Below are 24,821 nucleotides of genomic sequence, written 5' to 3' on the forward strand. Positions count from 1 at the left end.
CTCTGGATATTAGGGCTCTATCTGAAGTGTGAGGAGTAAAGATTTGTTCCCAGGATGTAGGCTCCCTATTTACCTCTCTTATTGTTTCTTTTGCTGAGAAAAAACTTTTTAGTTTGAGTAAGTCCCATTTGTTGATTCTAGTTATTAACTTTTGTGCTATGGGTGTCCTATTGAGGAATTTGGAGCCCGAGCCCACAGTATGTAGATCGTAGCCAACTTTTTCTTCTATCAGACGGCGTGTCTCTGATTTGATATCAAGCTCCTTGATCCATTTTGAATTCACTTTTGTGCATGGCGAGAGAAAGGGATTCAGTTTCATTTTGTTGCATATGGATTTCCAGTTTTCCCAGCACCATTTGTTGAAGATGCTATCCTTCCTCCATTGCATGCTTTTAGCCCCTTTATCAAATATAAGATAGTTGTAGTTTTGTGGATTGGTTTCTGTGTCCTCTATTCTGTACCATTGGTCCACCCGCCTGTTTTGGTACCAGTACCATGCTGTTTTTGTTACTATTGCTCCGTAGTATAGTTTGAAGTCTGGTATCGCTATACCGCCTGATTCACACTTCCTGCTTAGCATTGTTTTTGCTATTCTGGGTCGTTTATTTTTCCATATGAATTTCATGATTGCTTTCTCTATTTCTACAAGAAATGCCGTTGGGATTTTGATTGGCATTGCATTAAACCTATAGAGAACTTTTGGTAATATCGCCATTTTGATGATGTTAGTTCTGCCTATCCATGAACAGGGTATATTTTTCCATCTTCTAAGATCTTCTTCTATTTCTCTCTTTAGGGTTCTGTAGTTTTCATTGTATAAGTCTCTCACCTCTTTTGTTAGGTTGATTTCCAAGTATTTTATTTTTTTTGAAGATATTTTGAATGGAGTGGTTGTCCTCATTTCCATTTCAGAGGATTTGTCACTGATACACAGGAATGCCTTTGATTTATTCGTGTTGACTTTATATCCTGCCACTTTGCTGAATTCATTTATTAGCTCTAATAGATTCTTTGTAGAGCCTTTTGGGTCTGCTAGGTATAGAATCATATCATCTGCAAATAGTGATAATTTAAGTTCTTCTTTTCCTATTTTTATGCCTTTAATTTCTTTCGTCTGTCTAATTGCTCTGGCCAGTGTTTCGAGAACTATGTTGAAGAGAAGTGGAGAGAGAGGGCATCCCTGTCTTGTTCCAGATTTTAGAGGGAATGCCTTCAGTTTTTCTCCATTCAGAATGATGCTAGCCTGAGGCTTAGCATAGATTGCTTTTACAATATTGAGGTATGTTCCTGTTATCCCTAGTTTTTCTAGAGTTTTGAACATAAAGGGATGCTGTACTTTGTCGAATGCTTTTTCCGCATCTATCGAGATGATCATATGGTTCTTATTTTTAAGTCTATTGATGTGGTGAATAACATTTATTGATTTCCGTATATTGTACCAGCCTTGCATCCCAGGGATGAATCCTACTTGATCATGGTGTACAATTTTTTTGATATGTTTTTGTATCCGATTCGCCAGAATTTTATTGAGGATTTTTGCATCTAGGTTCATTAGAGATATTGGTCTGTAGTTTTCTTTCTTTGAAATATCTTTGTCTGGTTTAGGTATCAGGGTGATGTTGGCCTCATAGAATGAATTTGGAAGTTCTCCCTCTTTTTCTATTTCCTGAAGTAGCTTGAAAAGTATTGGTATTAGTTCTTCTTTAAAGGTTTTGTAAAATTCTGCTGTATACCCATCCGGTCCTGGGCTTTTCTTAGTTGGTAGTCTTTTTATGGTTTCTTCTATTTCCTCAATTGATATTGGTCTGTTTAGGTTTTCTATATCCTCCTGACTCAATCTGGGCAGATCATATGACTTAAGAAATTTATCTATGCCTTCACTATCTTCTAATTTATTGGAGTATAAGGATTCAAAATAGTTTTTGATTATCTTCTGTATTTCTGAAGTGTCTGTTGTGATATTGCCTTTTTCATCCCGTATGCTAGTAATTTGAGTTCTCTCTCTTCTTCTCTTCGCTAGCATGGCTAAGGGTCTGTCGATTTTTTTTTTTTCAAAGAACCAACTTTTAGTTTTGTCAATTTTTTCAATTGTTTCTTTTGTTTCGATTTCATTAATTTCAGCTCTGATTTTAATTATTTCTTGCCTTCTACTTCTTTTGCTGTTGTTTTGCTCTTCTTTTTCAAGGATTTTGAGATGAAGTATGAGATCATTTATTTGTTGTTTTTTTCTTTTTTTAAGGAATTAACTCCAAGCAATGAATTTTCCTCTTAGAACTGCTTTCAATGTGTCCCATAGATTCCGATATGTTGTGTCTGTGTTTTCATTAATCTCTAAGAATTTTTTAATTTCCTCCTTGATGTCTTCTATAACCCATTGATCATTCAGTAACTATTGTTCATTCTCCAAGTGATGTATGCTTTTTCCTTCCTTCTTTTATCGTTGATTTTCAGTTTCATTCCATTATGATCAGATAAGATGCATGGTATTATCTCTACTCCTTTATATTGTCTAAGAGTTGCCCTGTGACATAATATATGATCTATTTTTGAGAAGGATCCATGTGCTGCTGAGAAAAAAGTGTAACTGCTTGATGTTGGGTGGTATACTCTATATATGTCAATTAGGTCTAGGTTATTAATAATGTTATTGAGTTCTATAGTTTCCTTATTCAACTTTTGTTTGGAAGATCTGTCCAGTGGCGAGAGAGGTGTGTTGAAGTCTCCCATGATTATGGTATGGTGGTCTATTAGACTCTTGAACTTGAGAAGAGTTTGTTTGACGAACATAGCTGCACCATTGTTTGGGGCATAAATATTTATGATTGTTATGTCTTGTTGGTGTATGGTTCCCTTAAGCAGTATGTAGTGTCCCTCTTTATCCCTTTTGATTAACTTAGGCTTGAAATGTATTTTATTTGATATGAGTATGGACACTCCTGCTTGTTTCCGAAGTCCATATGAGTGATATGATTTTTCCCAACCTTTCACCTTCAGTCTATGTATGTCTTTTCCTATCAAATGCGTCTCCTCTAGGCAGCATATTGTTGGGTCTTGTTTTGTGATCCATTCTACTAGCCTGTGTCTCTTAATTGGTGAGTTTAAGCCATTAACATTTAGGGTTATTATTGAGATATGGGTTGTTCTTCCAGCCATATTTGTTTATTTCTGTTACTAAACATGGTTTGTTTTCCTCTTTGATTATTTCCCCCCCCTTTACTGTCCTACCTCCCACTGTTGGTTTTCATTGTTATTTTCCATTTCCTCTTCCTGTAATGCTTTGGCGAGGATGTTTTGAAGAGATGGTTTTCTAGCTGCGAATTCTTTAAACTTTTGTTTATCGTGGAAGGTTTTAATTTCATCTTCCATCCTGAAGCTTAATTTCGCTGGATACACAATTCTTGGTTGGAACCCCTTTTCTTTCAGTGTTTGAAATATGTTATTCCAGGATCTTCTAGCTTTCAGAGTCTGTGTTGAAAGATCAGCTGTTATCCTGATTGGCTTACCCCTAAATGTAATCTGCTTCCTTTCTCTTGTAGCTTTTAAAATTCTCTCCTTATGCTGTATGTTGGGCATCTTCATTATAATGTGTCTAGGTGTGGATCTCTTATGATTTTGCACATTCGGCGTCCTGTAGGCTTCTAGGATTTGGGATTCTGTCTCATTCTTCAAGTCTGGGAAGTTTTCTCGTATTATTTCATTGAATAGACTGCTCATTCCTTTGGTTTGGAGCTCTGTACCTTCCTGTATCCCAATGACTCTTAAGTTTGGTCTCTTAATGTTATCCCATATTTCTTGGATGTTCTGCTCATGGTTTCTTAACAGTCTTGCTGAGCTGTCTATGTTCTTTTCAAGTTGAAATACTTTATCTTCATTGTCTGATGTTCTATCTTGTAAGTGTTCTACTCTGCTGGTAGTATTCTCCATTGAGTTTTTAAGTTGGTTTATTGCTTCCTTCATTTCTAGGATTTCTGTTTGTTTGTTTTTTATAACCTCTATCTCCCTGTATAGTTGATCCTTTGCTTCCTCGATTTGTTTGCATAATTCATTGTCGAAGTGATCTTTCATTGTCTGATTTTGCTGTTTAATGTCTTCCTTGATACTCTAGATCATCTGAAGCATGTATATCCTGAATTCTTTATCTGACATTCCATCTGCTACAGCCGTTACCTCTTCTAAAGTTGTGTTGACCTGCATTGCTTGTGGTCCTTTCTTTCCTTGTCCTTTCATACTGCTTGCGTATCTTTCCTGCAGGCGCGGGCGGCGGCTCTGCTCTCTCCTTATTCCAATTGGGGTGTCGTGGCTACCACGCCGGCAGGTCACTGGGCCTGTTCTGGGCGCTGGCGGCGGCTCTGTTCTGCCCCTACTCCAATTGGGGTGATGAGTGTACCACGCCGGCAGGCCACCCAGCCTGATCCGCCGGTCGGTTGCAGGTTTGCCTACCCTGCAGGCGCGGGCGGCGGCTCTACTCTGCCCCTACTCCAAATGGGGTGACGTGTCTGTCGTACCGGCAGGCCACTGGGCCTGTCCCGCTGGTCGGTCGCAGATCTGCCCACCTTTCGGGCACGGGTGGAGGCTCTGCTCTGCCCCTACTCCAATTGGGGTGTCGTGACTACCCCGCCTGCAGGACGCTGGGCCTGTTCCTGGCACGGGCGGCGACTCTGCTCTGCCCCTACTCCAATTAGGGTGGTGTGTGTACCACGCCGGCAGGCTCCTGGGCCTGATCCGCCGGTCTGTTGCAGGTCTGCCTACCTTGGAGGCGCGGGCGGCGGATCTGCCCTGCCCCTCCTACCACGCCTGCGGACCCCTGGGCCTGATCTGTAGGTTGGTCACAGGTCTGCTCACCCTGCGGGCACGGGTGGCGGTTCCGCTCCGCCCCCACTCCAATTGGGGTCACGTGGCCACCACACCAGCAGGGCCTGATCCGGGCGTGGGAGAAGGATCTGCTCTGCCCCTACTCCAGTTGGGGTGACGTGTGTACCACACTGGCAGGCCACTGGGCCTGACCCGCCAGTCTGTCACAGGTCTGTTTACCTTGCAAGCACGAACGGCGGCTCTGCCCTGCCCCTCCTACCACGCCCATGTACCACTGGGTCGCGGGTCTGCCCACCTTGCGGGTGCGGGTGGCAGCTCCGCTCCGCCCCCTCTCCAATTGGGGTCACGCGGTCACCACGCTGGCGAGCCACTGGGCCTGCTCCGGGCGCTGGCGGCGGCCCGGCTCCTCCCCTCTGGCTCGACGACAAATTGAGGAGACTCGGGTGTCTGTGCCTCACCCCCCCTACCAGGAGACCAACTGTTTATGTCGCCACTGGTATTGATCGATCATTGTTTCTTTAGCTTGAATTCAGCTCTCCTCTTCCAAATACATGCACACCTGTTGTGTTTAGAGTAGGATTCATTTTAAATTCTAGTACTTTTTGCTATGTTCAACCTTCAGAGTTTAATCCAAATTTTATAATTAAGGCAAAGATTAAGAGGTTTATTTCAAATGAGATTCTTTGAATTACAAGATGCTCTTAACTTGAAGGTATTATTTTTAAAAACATGGTGACATGAAGATTGAAAGATATATTTAAATATTGTTTTTTGAGAATAATAGACATAGAAATTTTTTTCCAGTTAAAATGATGAAACTCAAGATCCATATTTTATAAGATTATTTTTTTCTGTTAAAAATATGAAGAATGAGGTGCAAATAGGGGTGAGGTATATTCTTCAGTGTTACTGTGCTTGCTTGGCATGCACAAGATATTTGGCTCCATCCCCATCATCACACCCACACACATGAGTGCAAATAGTATTAGGTTGGCCTGTGAAAACATACATAAAAATTAGTTTGGTAACTGTGGACACTTTTAACAAAGTGTTACAAAATATGTACATATATTGAAATTAATAAGCTAACCTGTTATAAAATTATGCTTATATTTTTATCAACAGAATAGTTCATACAAGTTAGTTTTAAGAAACTTGTTGTGTTTTTTAAGATAACTTATTATAGGCATTTGTTCCTTTCTTGTTTGTTAGCACTTGAGGTCTATGCCTTTGCAAAGGCTTTGTTCTTCCTGTTCCTTCTGCCCAGAATATTATCTTCCCAAATTCTTCATTGTTTTCTTTTTCATTTAATTCATGTCACTGCTGAAATGTCAACTTATCTGAGAAGTTCTCCCAACACCCTCTCTAAAATGGCATATACTTTGGTCCTTCTCTTTCCCTGTTGTGTTTTTTTTTTTTTTCTCAGTAGCACTTTACAACATAACACATGTATCTGTTTATTGTCTGTCTCTTTCAGTAGAATATAGGCTCCTTTAGAGGTGATATCTATTTTTTTCAGTGCTGTATTCCTAGAGCCTACCTTTTTTACTGAAAAATAGCAGACTTAGTTTTGTGCTGTTATAATAGAATACCTGAGACTGGATAAATTATAAAGAATATAAGTTTATTTCTCACAGTTCTAGACAATAATACATTGAAGTTAAGACACCAGCAGCTTCTGTATTGTGTTAAGCTGCTCTGTACTGCCAAGATGGCACTTTGGTGCTATACTTTCAAAGGGGAGGAATATTGTGTCTTCATAGAAAACAGAAGGGTAAAAGGGACAAACCCCATCCACTAAGCCTTTTATAGCAACATTAATCCATTAAAGAAGGTGGAACTGTCATGACCTAAACACATCCCAAAAGGCCCCCACCTCCCTACACTATAGCATTCCAGATTATTTACAACACATATATTCTGAAAGACACATTGGATTATAGCAAGTAACAATGTTGGTTGAATAAGTAAATAAATAAAGTGGAACATGCAGGTTTTAGACACTTTCTACCTTATTCCAGATAGTTGAGTATCCATTAGCTTATTAGTTTATAGTTTATCCTTACTTATATAAAAAGAGATTCATCCCATGTTTGAAACTCCATGGAATGTGGTAATTTTTTAAAAAGTTGTTAAAATCAATAAAAAACATCTTCTATGTAGTAAATGGGCATCTGTCTCATGTAAATATGGGACAGTAATTGCCAGGAGGTAAATTTATTCTTATATACCCAGCCTTTTGTTTCCAGTTGCTGTTTGTATTATGTGAAGTTAAGTTGTTTTATCATTAGCACTGCAGTGTAGTTAACTTTTTTACCAATTAACCAGTTTTTCAGACTTTAGTGACAGTGTCTTCTTCAGTAGGTTATGCCTGTAATAAAGTATCCTCTGTCGTATTCTGTTGGATCCTTTGCTTCAATTGCTATATTGGATTGCTAATAGAAATTTTATCATCCTGTAATTATCTGGTGACTCTGAGAGCAGCAAATACTACTTTGTAGTGTAAAGTGGAATTTCTGACAGGATTAAGAACCTTCATTTAACTATATGGTAACAAAATCCTAAAATTGGAGCATTTTGTACTGTCTATTCAAAGGAGCTCTGTATACTGTTTGACTTACACTTATTTCAACAGTTTTTCATTGTGACAATTATAGTTATTATAAATGAAAAATACTATTTGTTTTGGAGAGTTCTGAGTATTTTGGTAACATTTATCTTTTATGTACTATTTAAAGTTGCCCCTGATTTCAGTTCAGTTGCTCACTGAACTGAAAAAAATTGATAAATATGTATATTTATATACATAATAAGTACATATATATGTATATATTGTGTTTTTAAATATAGACAAACACATAAATAAATATACATTGATTTGCCATCTGATGTTTTCTTGCCTGACTCCAGTATTTTATATATCTTCATTTATTTAATGTTTGTAATTAAATATTAATATTATTTAACAGGAAAACTAAAACAGAATGGTCTATTAATTTTTCCCAGGAAAGGGTGCAGCTGGAAACTGAGTCCAAGCAGTTTACTTCAGGGTTCATATTAAGTATCATTGTATAAGACTGCCCCTCAAAATATAAATCATAGGCTTCTTTAATATAAATGTGTAGAATTGTTATAATTCTTTCCTGATAGCCCCAGATGTGTTTCAATTTTTTTTTTATCCACAGTACTGATTTTTCAAGTCTGAATGCACATTGGAGTCAATTTGGGAATAAAAAACAAATATGGGACCCCACCACAGGTCAATTAAAACTGAATATTTGGAATATTCCCTGTACATGTGAAGCTTTTAGAAGATTTTTGTTGATTCTGAAGCACTGTGAAGGCTAAAAACCCTAATGTGGGTAAATTTAGAAATAATAGATAAGATTAGTGTGTGTAGAGACTCCATATAAGATAAATGTTTGCACTGTAAGAAATAAAATTTCCTGAAATATGTCTTTAATTTAAAAGGAATAATTTTGACTAACATTATGAATTCTGAGATTTTTAAAAATATTGCCACATTTTGATTTTACATAGTATTAATAATCATTGCCACGACAGTTGAGACAGATTACCCTAATTTTCTCTCACCTACCTTCCTATGTAATCATTTTTGTTCTTTATTATACATATTGTCAATACCTATAGCATTTATGTTCTGTAATCATTGTGCAAGTATAATGTTATCTGAAGTAATTTTTATTTTTTATTCAATTATTAGATGGTTGAATTCCAAAATCATCTTCTTTTTCTAATTGTCACTTCAAGGGTCTCTAGTCTCTTAGTTCTTTTTGTAAACATCTTAATCTTATTTATATGTGAATGACATCTTAACTAAATATAAAATTTGATGATCATTCTTTATTGTTCTCTGAATCCTGAATAGTGCTCTATTGTGTTACATGTGCAAAATAGCTTTGAAAATTAGATATCAGCCTGATCACTCCTCCCCTATCAATGAATTGCTTTACTTGCCTCTAAACATTTTTATGTTCTCAGAGTGAGTGAGATGTTGAAAAATTTGAAAGCTGTTCTAAGTTATCCCCTTTGTAAATTTGACATATGAGCTATTTTTGATATTCCTCATAAGTCTCAGATACTTGTTGAAACTGAGAAATTAATAGCATTTTCTAACTTTTTATAACTATAGATGATCTTTTATTATAGCTGATCTTTTTCATACTCAAAAGAGTACATTCAGTGATATTTACTGTAGGATTATTTTGTAGATTATTTTCACTATGCCAAAAGTTCTCTCCTTAGTTCTCTAGGAATTTTATAAGGAATGGTATTAACTATATATCTTAATTTGCTAAATTAAAATTGACTTTTAAATATTAACTAACCTTAGAAATATATTTTTCCTGATAGTGTCCTCTTACACCTTGCTGGTATCTTCCTTATATTTTAATTTATTGCTACTTTGAGAATTCACATTGGAATCAACTTGGGAATAAAATACAAATGTGGGACCCCATATGATAATTCGCCTATGATTTTTTTCTGCATTTTTTTGCAGTTCATACAAATCTCAACCAATTTCTAGAAGAACATTCCTTCTTTTGTAATTTTGAAAAAGTTTCTGTAAAAGTGACATTTATCTATTTCTTGAATTCTGTAGAATTCATTAGTAAAACCATTGAGACTTTTGTTTTCTTTGTGGAGTTATTTTTAATAACAAACCAGCTATTTAACTTTTATGTAATTATTCTCATTTTTAATTTCCCCTTTTGTGAGACTTGATAGCATATTTTTATGAAATCAGTGTCTTTGATCAAATTAAAAATATTAGCCCAGGGGCTGGGGATGTGGCTCAAGCGGTAGTGTGCTTGCATGGCATGCACAGGGTGCTGGGTTCGATCCTCAGCACCACAGAAAAAAAAAATTATAATAAAAAAATAAAGATGTTGTGTCCACCGAAAACTAAAAAATAAATATTAAAAAATTCTCTCTCTCTCTCTCTAAAAAAATATTAGCACAATATTATTTGTAAATTATTGTATATGTTGAATCATTTATGACTTCTAAATTATTTTCTTTATTTTCAATACTGTTTTCTTATGCCTTCATTTTTTAATTTATTCTTTCTCCATAGTAATTATCATCTTGGTTTTAAATTTTTTTTACTTTTCTTCCAGTTTAATGATCATTTATGTGGAAATTCTACAAAGTATCACATATGTTATTTTACTTTCACATGATTGAGCTGAACTTATATCTTTGTACATAATTATCTTATGAACATTAATTTACATATTTTCATAATTTAACTTCCTCTACAGTGTGATTTATTTTTACATTGAAGCATATATTACATTGCATTTCAAATGTGTTTTAAAACAAAAAGTGTACTGTTATCTTTCAGGATACATATTAAAAAAATCCTCAAAATTACTAGCAAACAGAATCCAGCAACATATACAAAGAGTTAAACAATAATTACCAGATGAAATTTATCTCGTGTGCAAAGTGGATTCTGTAATACAGAATATCACAGTAAAAACAAGGCAAATGAATATTTCAATGGATGCAGAAACAGAAAATCATATATGCAACAAGGCACTTGTTTTGAGAATATATATAAACCTCGCATTAAGATATAAAGAAAAATAACCCAATTGAAAAATGGGCAAAGGATTTCAAAAAACATTTCTAAAATGAAGATAAGTAAATAGTTCATAAATACATGGAAAGACACTCAACATAATTACTCATTAGGGAATTGCAAAGCAAATCAGCAATGAGATGGCACTTGACACCAACTTGCATAACTGAAATTTAAAAAAGAGAGTTTTATCCCTAGCACTGCAAAAAAAAAAAAAAAAAAAAAAAAAAAAAAAGAGGAGGAGGAGGAGGAGGAGGAGGAGGAGGAAGGGAGAATATAGCAAGTATTGGCAAAGATTTGTAGAAATTGGAACTCTACATGCATTGCTAAATGGATTGTAAAATGGTAGAATCACTTTAGAAAATAGTTTGGTGGTTTCTCAAAATGTTAAAAAATAAATTAACCAATAAGAGAGGATGTGCATGCATTGGGGCACAGAATATATGGGAAATCTTTGTACTTTCTCAGCAGTTTTGCTATGACTCTAAAAGTTCTTTTAAAAAACAAAGTCTTAAAAACTAGATTAGTGATATGATCCAGCAATTTCACTCATTAGTTTGTTTACTCAAGATAATAGAAAACATATATCCACACAGAAACCTTGTATGAATGTCCATAACATCATTATTCATAATAGCCAAACATCAGAGACAACACAAATGCCCATAAACTTATAAAGGGATAAACAAACCATTTTATTTGTGTGTGTGTGCATATATTCTACTTTATTAATATACATAATAATAATATTATACTATGTGAATATATGTATTAAATATATATGCATTCAAAAGTTCTAATGTTATTTAGCCATATAAAGTAGTGAAGCTTTGATACATGCTAAAACATGGATCAAAATATGCTGAGTGAAAACACTGGAATACAAGATAGCACATATTTTATGATTCCATTTTTTTGACATGCCCAGAATAGGCAATTTCATACAGCAGATTTGTTTTTCTAGAATATGGAGACTCTAAGAATTTTTTTATGGGATTTCTTTGTGTTGATAAAAATAAGTTATATGGCATAATAAGGTAACTATATAATTTACTGTATATTTATTTCAAAATAGCTACAAGAGAGGAATTTGAATGTTCTCAACACAAATAAATGATAAATGTTTTAGATTATGGATGTGCTGATTTTCCTAATTTGAGTATCAAACATTGTGTTCATGTATTGAAATTTTGCACTCTACCTGTTAAGTATATAGAATTATTTTTTGATAAGTAAAAAATGAGTTAAAATAGTCTAAACATAGTAGAAATGATCATACAACTCTGAATGTATTAAATGGCAATAAATTGAACAATTAAAAGTGGGTGAAATTTGTTATATGAATTATTTCTGTTATAAATATCTAGTATAGAGGTTGGGGTTGTTGCTCAGTGGTAGAGTGCTTTCCTAGCATGTGTGAAACACTGGCTTTGATCCTCAGCACCACATAAAATAAATAAATAAATAAAACAAAGGTATTGTGTCCATGTTCAAGTAAATTTTTTTAAAAATCTAGTTATAATAAGCTAAAAATAGAATTTACATAGAAATTATACTAAAAAGTAAGTGAGAGCATGTATTAAATGATTCAATTTTATGTTTAATCTCAAAATCTCTTAATTCTTAATACCATTTAGGATCAGCATTTTTATTACTATTTTAATGTATCTTTATATTTAAGGTAATGTCAAGTAAAAATAGACAAAAGTGTAACTTGCAAAATAAAATTTTAAAACGTGTCAATCATCATTTGAATTTTCTGGTTCCTGACAAATGGTCACTAGAGTAGATTGCTGGTTCCCTCTCAAACAAACAAAACAGAACAACCTAGTCCAACTCTTCTCAGATGGAAGAGTTCTTCTCACCTGGAGAGATTTTTATTAAGCTATTTTTATACCTTAGTTAAATGCTGGATTGGACCTAAAATTCTGCATTTTCAGCAGGCTTCCATTTGATGCTGGTATTGCTGATTCGCCTAGCTCACATTGAGAAGCAAAACCTTAGGGGGAGTATACAAGAAAGAATATTTTGTATCAAAAGAACTATCATGAAAGCAAAGAGAATCTTTGACATTCCTAAGGCTATGGTAACTGTAGTGAGGGCTTGGCAGCAGCCTTGGATATAAAAGACAAGATACAGGCATGGGATGTGAGATTAAAGAAGAGCTTTAAAGTTTTGTTTTACTTTTTCCCAACATTGTTCTGAAATATCACTGCCATTCTATTCTTACTGAAAGCCATGTTTGAGCATCAACAGCTTATGACTACTGGTAAGTAATAATCAAAGCAGCTCCAAAGTTGTGATAGGTTGAACAAAAAATAGGTGTCACTGATTTCTGCTGAAGAGAATGGAAAACTAGAAAAATCTCTGCTCCCACCCTTGTAATAACAGCAAAATCGAGACAAACAACAAATTCTAGATTTTTCTTAAAATATCCAGAAAACTGGGGCTGCAAGGCAAGAAAGTAGTCCAAAATCCGTGGAGGGACTGGATTCTTACAAGAACAGATGAGATGATAACCATGGTGTACTTATGGTAAATACAACTAGAAGAATTGAGTTAGGGTGTTTGTTTAATTGATTGAGTCCAGTGAGAGTATTAAGCTCCAAGGGGCCACACTTCAAGTATGCTGCATTCTCTTGCAAGTTTCACTCCCTGAACTTCATCCACTGGTGACTCACAGAGATAACTGGAGTGAATCCGTAGATCATGTTCTCCATAGTGCAGACCTGGTATAGGGACAAGGAAGACTCCTATGTACCCTTGCCAGGGTTGGATTGCATTAAGGAATTTGGTGGGCAATGGTGGGCTTGGAAAAAAAGCGCCAGATGATGAAGACTAAACTCTTGCAATGGAGTTTTTATCCTTTCGCTAATGTCTATACAGGATGTGCATTTGCTCTCTGGTGGATGCAATTTATATCCATTGCTGGCTGACTGATTACTATCAATGTAAACGGCTAGTAAATTGCCTTTTTCAGATGAAAGGATATTACTTCATATCTTCTGAGAAAAAGAAATACTGGTTATAAAAGTGAAAAATCTTTATTATTTATTGAAATCCGTAGATGGTAAATTAAGAGAAACACATTTAGATTTGCTGAGAGTAGATTTTAAGTGATCCCCACCCCCATACACACATATACAATGGTAACCATGTAGTGACAGGTATATTAATTAGCTTGATTATGGGAATCTTTACAGAAGATATGCCTATATCAAAATACCACATATGCCTTAAAGATGTACAACTTTTATTTGTCAATTATGCCTCAAGGCTGGAAAAGAGGAGAAGCACATTTGGTTTATCATTATTCAGCCAACCAGCAATCTGCATTTAAAATAATTGTTTTGATGACACTATACCTGTTATCAAACATAAAGTTGTAAGATTCCATCAGAAAAAAAAAATTGGAGCATTTCAGGTGAAAAAGTTCCAAGAACTTTCTGTGAAGTAGGGAATATCTATAGTTCAAGAGAAAAACTGAAGTCTTCCCCTTGCAGATGTAAACCAATCCTAGTTTGTGAAATTAAAATATGCATCATGAATACATCCTATTTTGGATTGTTCTTCATATAAAATGGGATTCAAGGAATTTGGGGGTATTTGTGATGATCACCATTTTTTCTCTTTGATTTCTGATTGGAATTTATCCTCAAACTAAGAAGAATCTTAGCTGTTTTGGAAACTTAAAATGTTGCATTCAACCTAGCAATTATTTCTACCCCTCTTCCCAATTTAGGAAAGTTTTTCAGATACTTACTTAATATGCAGATACTTTTTGTTCCAGTCTCGGCATAGTGATCATTTCTGTAGTTGAGGATTCTTTCATTATTCCTCCATCTTATATTCTTTTTGTTTTATGTAGTTCTGGGTATAGAAACTAAGGCCTCATGCATGCTAGGCAAGTGCTCTACCACTGTAGTACATACCCAGTCCCTTGTATTATCTTTTATAGGTCAGTTCTGATTTGTTTAAACCATAAATCTCCAACCTCTTCCACATGTTCTACATGTGTAAGAATTTCTACAACAAATAAAGAAATCTGACACTACAACTCTAGAGATTCAAGTAGTAGCACATCTTTTGAACCTCTTACACATGCATGTTCATGATTGTTGATTAAACATATGAACCTCAAGATACTCAACAAGATGAATAGTCTTTAAATATTGGATTTCTCTTACATTAATGCATGATAGTATGTTTTTCAAAGAGTTTCATATTGAAATGAAGGGGACAGCTTGTCTTTAAAGCCTTACAGATAGATATATTTCATGGTACTAAACTCTGTTTGAAATTTATTTTTCTTAGCAAAATAATATGCTTTTTGTTCTCTAAACAAAGGCAAAATTTTCTCTCATTATAGCTCAATTTGCTATAAGGTATCTTTTAACAAAGTAAAACTACTGTTGTTTACTCTTTTTCTTTGAAATAGATTCTGTTCCCTCTGAAAGATGGATAGTAAATTTTGACAAAGACCTTTTAGATGGCCTTGTTTTGGCAACACAGTTGGCAGCCTACTGCCCATTTTTGGTAAGTCATTTAACAGAACTTGGTGATTAAAGGCTGAAGCATAATATTCTGCAAATTTATTATTTTAAATGTCTTAGTTTTAATTCAAAAAGATGAATCTGAATGACTAGCATTGCCTTTTTGCTTATTTGTGCACTTTATTGCAATAATCTGTTACTTACAAATGTTAATATTTACATGAGTCCTTGCTGCACTACAGAAGACACTTGAAAAGCAGCAGTTTTATTCTATTAATAAGGATTGTTTCCTTTTCCAGATCAAGTCTCATTTTGTAAATATGTACACACGACCAAGACGTCCTGAACAGTATCTTCACAATTGTCTGATTATTATAAATAGTCTTTATGAAATTGGCTTTGACTTGAACATACAGGTTGGTTCCTTTATAGCACACATTCTATATATATTTTATGAGTTTCTTTTTTGTTTACTCCTTTATAATCTTCCTTTGTTCCCAAATTTTAAATATAAATTGAAAAAATTCATACTTTTCTTAAAGTTTGGTAATTGAAACATGACTCTACAAAACCCTACTAGATGTTAAAAGTTATAGTATATAATTATTTGATGTTACATATAATATAATGATTATATCTCTTCAAGTATATGTAATAAAAAGAACTTCTAGTCTAGGTGTCTGAAACCATAAGAACAAAGCCTAGGTACATTATTAACATTACTCTTTGTCTAAAAATGAATTAAAAGGAGAGGTAATTATAGGAATATAGATGTTGAATTGTCTTGTAATTTAGTATCAGATAATGAAAGTTTTCACTTTTGGTTTGAAATAAATATCTATATAGAGGTCACAATGGCAATATACATTTTCATTATATAAATTGAATTGCAAGTAATAATTCCATTTGACCTTTCACACCAAGTTTTCAATGGCAATATTCAAAAATATATTATGTATTTACTATCTTATGACCCCTTTGTTACTTAGGGATAATGAAATGATATAATAAATGATTCCTAACTTTGAAAAATATATAAATTTATTGAGTCATCATGATGCATATCTGTTAAAAGATGTTTTGCTCATTTAATCAAATATCAATATGAATATTTGCAAAATATGTAGTAAGAATTCAGACGAAGGAAGAGATCAATGTGAGGTAGTCTGTACACCAATGACATTGTGAAGAAGGGATGACTAAGTTGGGATCATAAAAGGTAAATTGTATTTGGATTTCAAGGGGTGAAAGAAGTTGTTTGCTCAGAGGAAATAGCATAAACAGACTGGTTGTATGGGAAAATGATGTCCATTAAGGATATTTTGTGAATAGGTTTCCATAGTTGAAGTTTGGTGTTAGAGATGTAAATATAGGTACATATGGGATATTGGATATCAGCAGAAAAAGTCAGGAGGTTACTGTGTACATTATGGGAATAAAGGCTTTTACTTTTGTAACAATGATCAGGATGGACTGAGAGGAGAAAAGCTATCCACAGGGAGCACAGATCAAGCAGAATGTAATTTCAATTAGTCCAAGAGCACAGAAATTACTTTTCTAGTCATATCTAGTCATATCATTTTGAATGGTAACTGCTAATAATAAGTTGATGTAAGAGAAATCATGAGGTTGTCTAGATCTGGTGGCTAGCTACAAAAGAAGAGCAAAAAGAAAGGACAGTAATGAATTTTTCATTATATCTTCCAGAAAGATTGATGCTCAGGTCCAAATATAGTCTATATATAATTGTTCTTTATAATTGCTGGAGAAATGAGCTTTGCAATTGCTTACTTTCTTTCTATGTTAAAGTAATTTGCATACTAAAGTCATTTTGCAACAGGCCTGAAAATTAAATTCTTTCCTATTGGTAGAGGTGTAAAGAGAAATTTTTGGTCAGAGAGTTCTTTTTAATAGTGCAGTTTTAAAGACAACATCTTAAAAAAGACCTTGGTTTGGAAGAATGAAATGTTTACAGTATCCATCAATTCAAAAATTATTGAATCTCCTTCATGAATGATACAGGATAGACCCTACAGAGGTACATATATAGTTAAACTCTACCTACATCTTCAAAGGTGTGTTAGTCAGCTTTGTGTTGCCATGACCAAAATCCCTAACCAGAATGATTTATAGGAGGTTTAAAAGTTTATTTTGGCATTATGGTTTTAGAGGTTTAGACCATAGTTGGCTAACACCATGGCTCTGGGCCTGAGATGAGGCAGAACAGCATGGCAGAAGGGTGTAGTAGAGAAAAACTGCTCAGTTCAGGTAGCCAGGAAGCAGAGAGAGCTAACAAGAAGGGCATTACATTTTGAGGAGAAAATGTAAACCCCAAAGGCATGCATGCCCCCAGTGACCTACTTACTCCAGCCATGCTCAACCTGCCAACAGTTATCACCCAGTACTAAAGTCCTTTCAAAATATTGATATATCAAATGGATTAATCTGCTGATTAGGTTACAACTCTCATAATCCTATTGTTAGCTTTGGGGAGACATTTCATACATAAAACATAATGAAAGATTTTTCACACTAATAATAGGCAAATGAGAAAAGACTGATGCAAAGAAGACAGTTAATGGGGTAATAAAGAAACAATGTACTATGAGACTCAGAGGCAAGAAATCATTATAATAAAGAAACCAGGAAAAGTTACATGGGACCCAGTGTTTAAGCTGGCTCTTGAGACTTTGGTGGCAGTTCCCAAGAAACTTCAAATATCTTTGTTTAGAAATATAATCCGGACCCACAGAACAGGCCCAGTGGCCTGCCGGCGTGGTAGACACGTCACCCCGATTGGAGGTGGGGCAGAGCAGAGCCGCCGCCCGCTGCCCGCGCCTGCAAGGTAGGCAGACCTGCAACTGACCGGCAGAACAGGCCCAGCGGCCCGCCGGCGTGGTAGACACATCACCCCAATTGGAGGAGGGGCAGAGCAGAGCCGCTGCCCGCCGCCCGCGCCTGCAAGTTAGGCAGACCTGCAACCTGGAGAACAGGCCCAGCGGCCCGCCAGCGTGGTAGACATATCACCCCTATTGGAGGAGGGGCTCAGCCGTTGCCCGCAAGGTAGGCAGACCACGCGACCTGGAGAAGGGGCCCAGCGGCCCGCCGGCGTGATAGACAGATCACCCCAATTGGAGGAGGAGCACAGCCGCTGCCCGCCCCTGCAAGGGAGACTTTGCAACTATACAAGAGCAATATAAATATATAGGGGGAAAATTCAAGAACACAACAGTTTCACCAAGCAGAAAGAAACGCGAGCAGTATGAAAAGACAAGGAACGAAAAGACCACAAGCAATGCAGGTCAATTCAGCCTTAGAAGAGGTAATAGCTGCAGCAGATGGAATGTCAGATAAAGAATTCAGGATTTACATGCTTCAGATGATCTGGAGTCTCAAGGAAGACATCAGACAGCAAAATCAGACAATGAAAGATCACTTCAACAATGAATTACATAAACAAATCCAAGAAGCAAAAGATCAACTATACAGGGAGATAGAGGTTATAAAAAACAAACAAACAGAAATCCTAGAAATGCAGGAAGCAATAAACCAACTTAAAAACTCAAATGAGAATACTACCAGCAGAGTAGAACACTTAGAAGATAGAACATCAGACAATGAAGACAAAGTATTTCAACTTGAAAAGAACATAGACAACTCAGCGAGACTCTTAAGAAACCATGAGCAGAACATCCAAGAAATATGGGATAACATCAAGAGACCAAACTTAAGAGTCATTGGGATACAGGAAGGTATAGAGGTCCAAACCAAAGGAATGAGCAATCTGTTCAACGAAATAATACGAGAAAACTTCCCAGACTTGAAGAATGAGACAGAATCCCAAATCCTAGAAGCCTACAGGATGCCGAACGTGCAAAATCATAAGAGATCCACACCTAGACACATTATAATGAAGATGCCCAACATACAGAATAAGGAGAGAATTTTAAAAGCTTCAAGAGAAAGGAAGCAGATTAGATTTAGGGGTAAACCAATCAGGATAACAGCTGATCTTTCAACACAGACTCTGAAAGCTAGAAGATCCTGGAACAACATATTTCAAACACTGAAAGAAAATGGGTTCCAACCAAGAATTGTGTATCCAGCGAAATTAAGCTTCAGGATGGAAGATGAAATTAAAACCTTCCACGATAAACAAAAGCTAAAAGAATTCGCAGCTAGAAAACCATCTCTTCAAAACATCCTTGGCAAAACATTACAGGAAGAGGAAATGGAAAATAACAATGAAAACCAACAGTGGGAGGTAGTACAGTAAAGGGAAAAAATAATCAAAGAGGAAAAACAAACCATGTTAAGTAACATAAATAAACAAATATGGCTGGAAGAACAATCCATATCTCAGTAATAACCCTAAATGTTAGTGGCGTAAACTCACCAATTAAGAAACACAGGCTAGTAGAGTGGATCAAAAAAAAAAAAGATCCAACAATATGCTGCCTACAGGAGACGCATTTGATAGGAAAAGACATACATAGACTGAAGGTGAAAGGTTGGGAAAAATCATATCACTCATATGGACTTCGGAAACAAGCAGAAGTGTCCATACTCATATCAAATAAAATAGATTTCAAGCCTAAGTTAATCAAAAGGGATAAAGAGGGACACTACATACTGCTCAAGGGAACCATACACCAACAAGACATAACAATCATAAATATATATGCCCCAAACAATGGTGCAGCTATGTTCATCAAACAAACTCTTCTCAAGTTCAAGAGTCTAATAGACCACCACACAATAATCATGGGAGACTTCAACACACCTCTCTCACCACTGGACAGATCTTCCAAACAAAAGTTGAATAAAGAAACTATAGAACTCAATAACACAATTAATAACCTAGACTTAATTGACATATATAGAATATACCACCCAACATCAAGCAGTTACACTTTTTTCTCAGCAGCACATGGATCCTTCTCAAAAATAGATCATATATTATGTCACAGGGCAACTCTTAGACAATATAAAGGAGTAGAGATAATACCATGCATCTTATCTGATCATAATAGAATGAAACTGGAAATCAACGATAAAAGAAGGAAGGAAAAATTATGCATCACTTGGAGAATGAACAATAGGTTACTGAATGATCAATGGGTTATAGAAGACATCAAGGAGGAAATTAAAAAATTCTTAGAGATAAATGAAAACAAAGACACAACATATCGGAATCTATTGGACACAATGAAAGCAGTTCTAAGAGGAAAATTCATTGCCTGGAGTTCATTCCTTTAAAAAAGGAAAAACCAACAAATAACTGATCTCACACTTCATCTCAAAATCCTAGAAAAAGAAGAGCAAAACAACAGCAAAAGAAGTAGAAGGCAAGAAATAATTAAAATCAGAGCTGAAGTTAATGAAATTGAAACAAAAGAAACAATTGAAAAAATTGACAAAACTAAAAGTTGGTTCTTTGAAAAAATAAATAAGATCGGCAGACCCTTAGCCATGCTAACGAAGAGAAGAGAGAGAAATCAAATTACTAGCATATGGGATGAAAAACGCAATATCACAACAGACACTTCAGAAATACAGAAGATAATTAGAAATTATTTTGAATCCTTATACTCCAACAAAATAGAAGATAGTGAAGGCATCGATAAATTTCTTAAGTCATATGATCTACCCAGATTGAGTCAGGAGGATATAGACAACCTAAACAGACCAATATCAATTGAGGAAATAGAAGAAGCCATCAAAAGACTACCAACTAAGAAAAGCCCAGGACCAAATGGGTATACAGCAGAGTTTTACAAAACCTTTAAAGAAGAACTAATACCAATACTTTTCAAGCTATTCCAGGAAATAGAAAAAGAGGGAGAACTTCCAAATTCATTCTACGAGGCCAACATCACCCTGATTCCTAAACCAGACAAAGATACTTCAAAGAAAGAAAACTACAGACCAATATCTCTAATGAATCTAGATGCAAAAATCCTCAAAAAAATTCTGGCGAATTGGATACAAAAACATATCAAAAAAATTGTGCACCATGATCAAGTAGGATTCATCCCTGGGATACAAGGCTGGTTCAATATACGGAAATCAATAAATGTTATTCACCACATCAATAGACTTAAAGATAAGAAACATATGATCATCTCGATAGATGCAGAAAAAGCATTCGACAAAGTACAGCATCCCTTTATGTTCAAAACTCTAGAAAAACTAGGGATAACAGGAAAATACCTCAATATTGTAAAAGCTATCTATGCTAAGCCTCAGGCTAGCATCATTCTGAATGGAGAAAAATTGAAGGTATTCCCTCTAAAATTTGGAACAAGACAGGGATGCCCTCTCTCACCACTTCTGTTCAACATAGTTCTCAAAACACTGGCCAGAGCAATTAGACAGATTAAAGAAATTAAAGGCATAAAAATAGGAAAAGAAGAACTTAAATTATCACTATTTGCAGAATACATGATTCTATACCTAGCAGACCCAAAAGTGTCTACAAAGAAACTATTAGAGCTAATAAATGAATTCAGCAAAGTGGCAAGATATAAAATCAACACACATAAATCACAGGCATTCCTGTATATCAGCGACAAATCCTCTGAAATGGAAATTAGGACAACCACTCCATTCACAATATCCTCAAAAAAAATAAAATACTTGGGAATCAACCTAACAAAAGAGGTGAAAGACTTATAAAATGAAAACTACAGAACCCTAAAGAGAGAAATAGAAGAAGATGTTAGAAGATGGAAAAATATTCCCTGTTCATGGAAAGGCAGAACTAACATCATCAAAATGGCGATATTACCAAAAGTTCTCTATAGGTTTAATGCAATGCCAATCAAAATCCCAACGGCATTTCTTGTAGAAATAGAGAAAGCAATCATGAAATTCATATGGAAAAATAAAAGACCCAGAATAGCAAAAACAATGCTAAGCAGGAAGTGTGAATCAGGCGGTATAGCGATACCAGACTTCAGAGTGTACTACAGAGCAATAGTAACAAAAACAGCATGGTACTGGTACCAAAACAGGCGGGTGGACCAATGGTACAGAATAGAGGACACAGAAACCAATCCACAAAACTACAACTATCTTATATTTGATAAAGGGGCTAAAAGCATGCAATGGAGGAAGGATAGCATCTTCAACAAAGATGGTGCTGGGAAAACTGGAAATCCATATGCAACAAAATGAAACTGAATCCCTTTCTCTCGCCATGCACAAAAGTTAACTCAAAATGGATCAAGGAGCTTGATATCAAATCAGAGACACGGCGTCTGATAGAAGAAAAAGTTGGCTATGATCTACATACTGTGGGGTCGGGCTCCAAATTCCTCAATAGGACACCCATAGCAAAAGAGTTAATAACTAGAATCAACAAATGGGACTTACTCACACTGAAAAGTTTTTTTCTCAGCAAAAGAAACAATAAGAGAGGTAAATAGGGAGCCTACATCCTGGGAACAAATCTTTACTCCTCACACTTCAGATAGAGCCCTAATATCCAGAGTATACAAAGAACTCAAAAAATTAAACAATAAGAAAACAAATAATTCAATCAACAAATGGGCCAAGAACCTGAGCAGACACTTCTCAGAGGAGGACATACAATCAATCAACAAGTACATGAAAAAATGCTCACCATCTCTAGCAGTCAGAGAAATTCAAATCAAAAACACCCTAAGATACCATCTCACTCCAGTAAGATTGGCAGCCATTATGAAGTCAAACAGCAACAAGTGCTGGCGAGGATGTGGGAAAAAGGGTACACTTGTACATTGCTGGTGGGACTGCAAATTGGTGCGGCCAATTTGGAAAGCAGTATGGAGATTTCTTGGAAAGCTTGGAATGTAACCACCATTTGACCCAGTTATTCCCCTTCTCGGTCTATTCCCTAAAGACCTAAAAAGAGCATACTACAGGGACACTGCTACATCAATGTTCATAGCAGCATAATTCACAATAGCAAGACTGTGGAACCAACCTACATGCCCTTCAATAGATGAATGGATAAAAAAAATGTGGCATTTATACACAATGATGGAGTATTACTCTGCATTAAAAAATGACAAAATCATAGAATTTGCAGGGAAATGGATGGCATTAGAGCAGATTATGCTAAGTGAAGCTAGCCAATCCCTAAAAAACAAATGCCAAATGTCTTCTTTGATATAAGGAGAGTAACTAAGTACAGAGTAGGGAGGAAGAACATGAGAAGAAGATTAACATTAAACAGGGATGAGAGGTGGGAGGGAAAGGGAAAGAGAAGGGAAATTGCATGGAAATGGAAGGAGACCCTCAGGGTTATACAAAATTACATACAAGAGGAAGTGAGGGGAAAGGGAAAAAAATAACAAGGGGGAGAAATGAATTACAATAGATGGGGTAGAGAGAGAAGAGTGGAGGGGAGGGGAGGGGAGGGGGGATAGTAGAGGATAGGAAAGGCAGCAGAATACAACAGACACTAGTATGGCAATATGTAAATCAGTGGATGTGTAACTGATGTGATTCTGCAATCTGTATATGGGGTAAAAATGGGATTTCATAACCCACTTGAATAAAAATGTGAAATATGATATATCAAGAACTATGTAATGTTTTGAGTAACCAACAATAAAAAATAAAATAAAATATTATATTAACAAAGAAATATAATCCGTCAAACATTATGATTCACTCCTTTTCTTTATGATTTCCTCAGATATGTTGAGTCAAGCTGTCTATATTATTATATAGAGAAAATACTTAAAAATAAATATCTGCGAGATAAAATGTGGAGGCATTTCAAGATTTGATTAATGAGGAAATTGACAATTAACATAGAAGATAATAACCAAGGCTTTATTAGCCAGTTGTGATGCCAAAGTTACCAACCAGGTCAATTGGCAGATTTAGAAATGTCATCCTTAATTTAACTCATCAGTAGTAAATTAATGCAGATGTTTATACTGGTCCACATTCGATTCCTGTGACATTTAGCACTGGACTTATTTATTAATATTTAAGTTTCATTTTCATTATGCCCTTTGTTACAACTGGAAAATCAGCTGGATAAGTTGCTGTGTATATGTTATATCCTCTTGTAGAATCCTTCTAACAGGAAGATACAGCTATTAAGTATTCTCCTTTTTAATTATATAGTTTTTACTTAAAGCAGAAATATTGTGGGAATTGTTTGATCTCAGGATAACATGTATATTTTATTCCCTCATGTAAAATTGGACATAAGAAAATAAAGCTAATAAATAATTTATACAGGTTGTATATAATTTAATGAGTAATGATGGGAGCTAAGGGTGAATAGATAATCTATGTCCTTAAAATTTATTGTTTGCTTTTGTCTTGTTACCTAGGATACTTTAAGTCTAAAATAGCCAAATTTATGAGTATAAAAGTAGGTTTAATGAAAAATAAGGAAATGGAATATTTTGCATCAGATTTAACCAGGCAGTAAAAATTCTAGGAATTCAGGTGTTCCAATAAAGTTATGAAGGACTCTTTTTGCTCAGCCATTCTCAGCCTTGTGGCTTCCTTTAGACATGTACACTAAGAAATCCAAAATTCCTGCTGAAATTTTCACATAGCACCATCATTCATGTAGCTAGATCTGAGACTGAGTAGCACTTCTTATTGTGCTTTTCATTTTGCAAAAACTAAACCTCTTCCAATGACCTCACAGCATATTTCTAATTGCATATCATTGATAAGAATTGTGTCATGTTTGTGACTAAACCAGTGGTGGATAAAAGGAATAGAACTCCTACAAAAAGTGGGATTCTTAGTAAAGATGAAAGAAGGAATTGGCTGCTGGGAAATCAACAGTGGTATCTGTAGGATTGCAGTATGTCTTTGGGCAATGTTAGTAATGGCACGTTAAATCCATCATAAAGCCAGGACCACATCACCTCTTCTAGCTACTGATG

General features: G+C 35.4%; 1 protein-coding gene across 5 annotated transcripts in view; it reads left to right on the top strand.

Moving 5' to 3' along the window:
* Cfap47 (cilia and flagella associated protein 47) overlaps positions 1-24,821 on the top strand; it is a 424,450-nt gene that overhangs the window by 171,411 nt on the left and 228,218 nt on the right. For 4 of the 5 annotated variants that reach the window (XM_058585745.1, XM_046465022.2, XM_058585744.1 and 1 more), the window contains 2 exons: positions 14,859-14,956; positions 15,213-15,329. The exons of the other annotated variant lie outside the window; for it this stretch is intronic. In XM_058585745.1, the coding sequence (XP_058441728.1) occupies positions 14,859-14,956; positions 15,213-15,329 (215 nt within the window). The remainder of the gene's footprint in view (positions 1-14,858; positions 14,957-15,212; positions 15,330-24,821) is intronic. 5 annotated transcript variants of the gene reach the window in all.

Source organism: Marmota monax, unplaced genomic scaffold (assembly GCF_021218885.2).
Source record: "Marmota monax isolate L192 unplaced genomic scaffold, Marmota_monax_Labrador192_F-V1.1 WCK01_AAM20220418_F8-fsc00158, whole genome shotgun sequence".
Classification (NCBI taxonomy): domain Eukaryota; kingdom Metazoa; phylum Chordata; class Mammalia; order Rodentia; family Sciuridae; genus Marmota; species Marmota monax.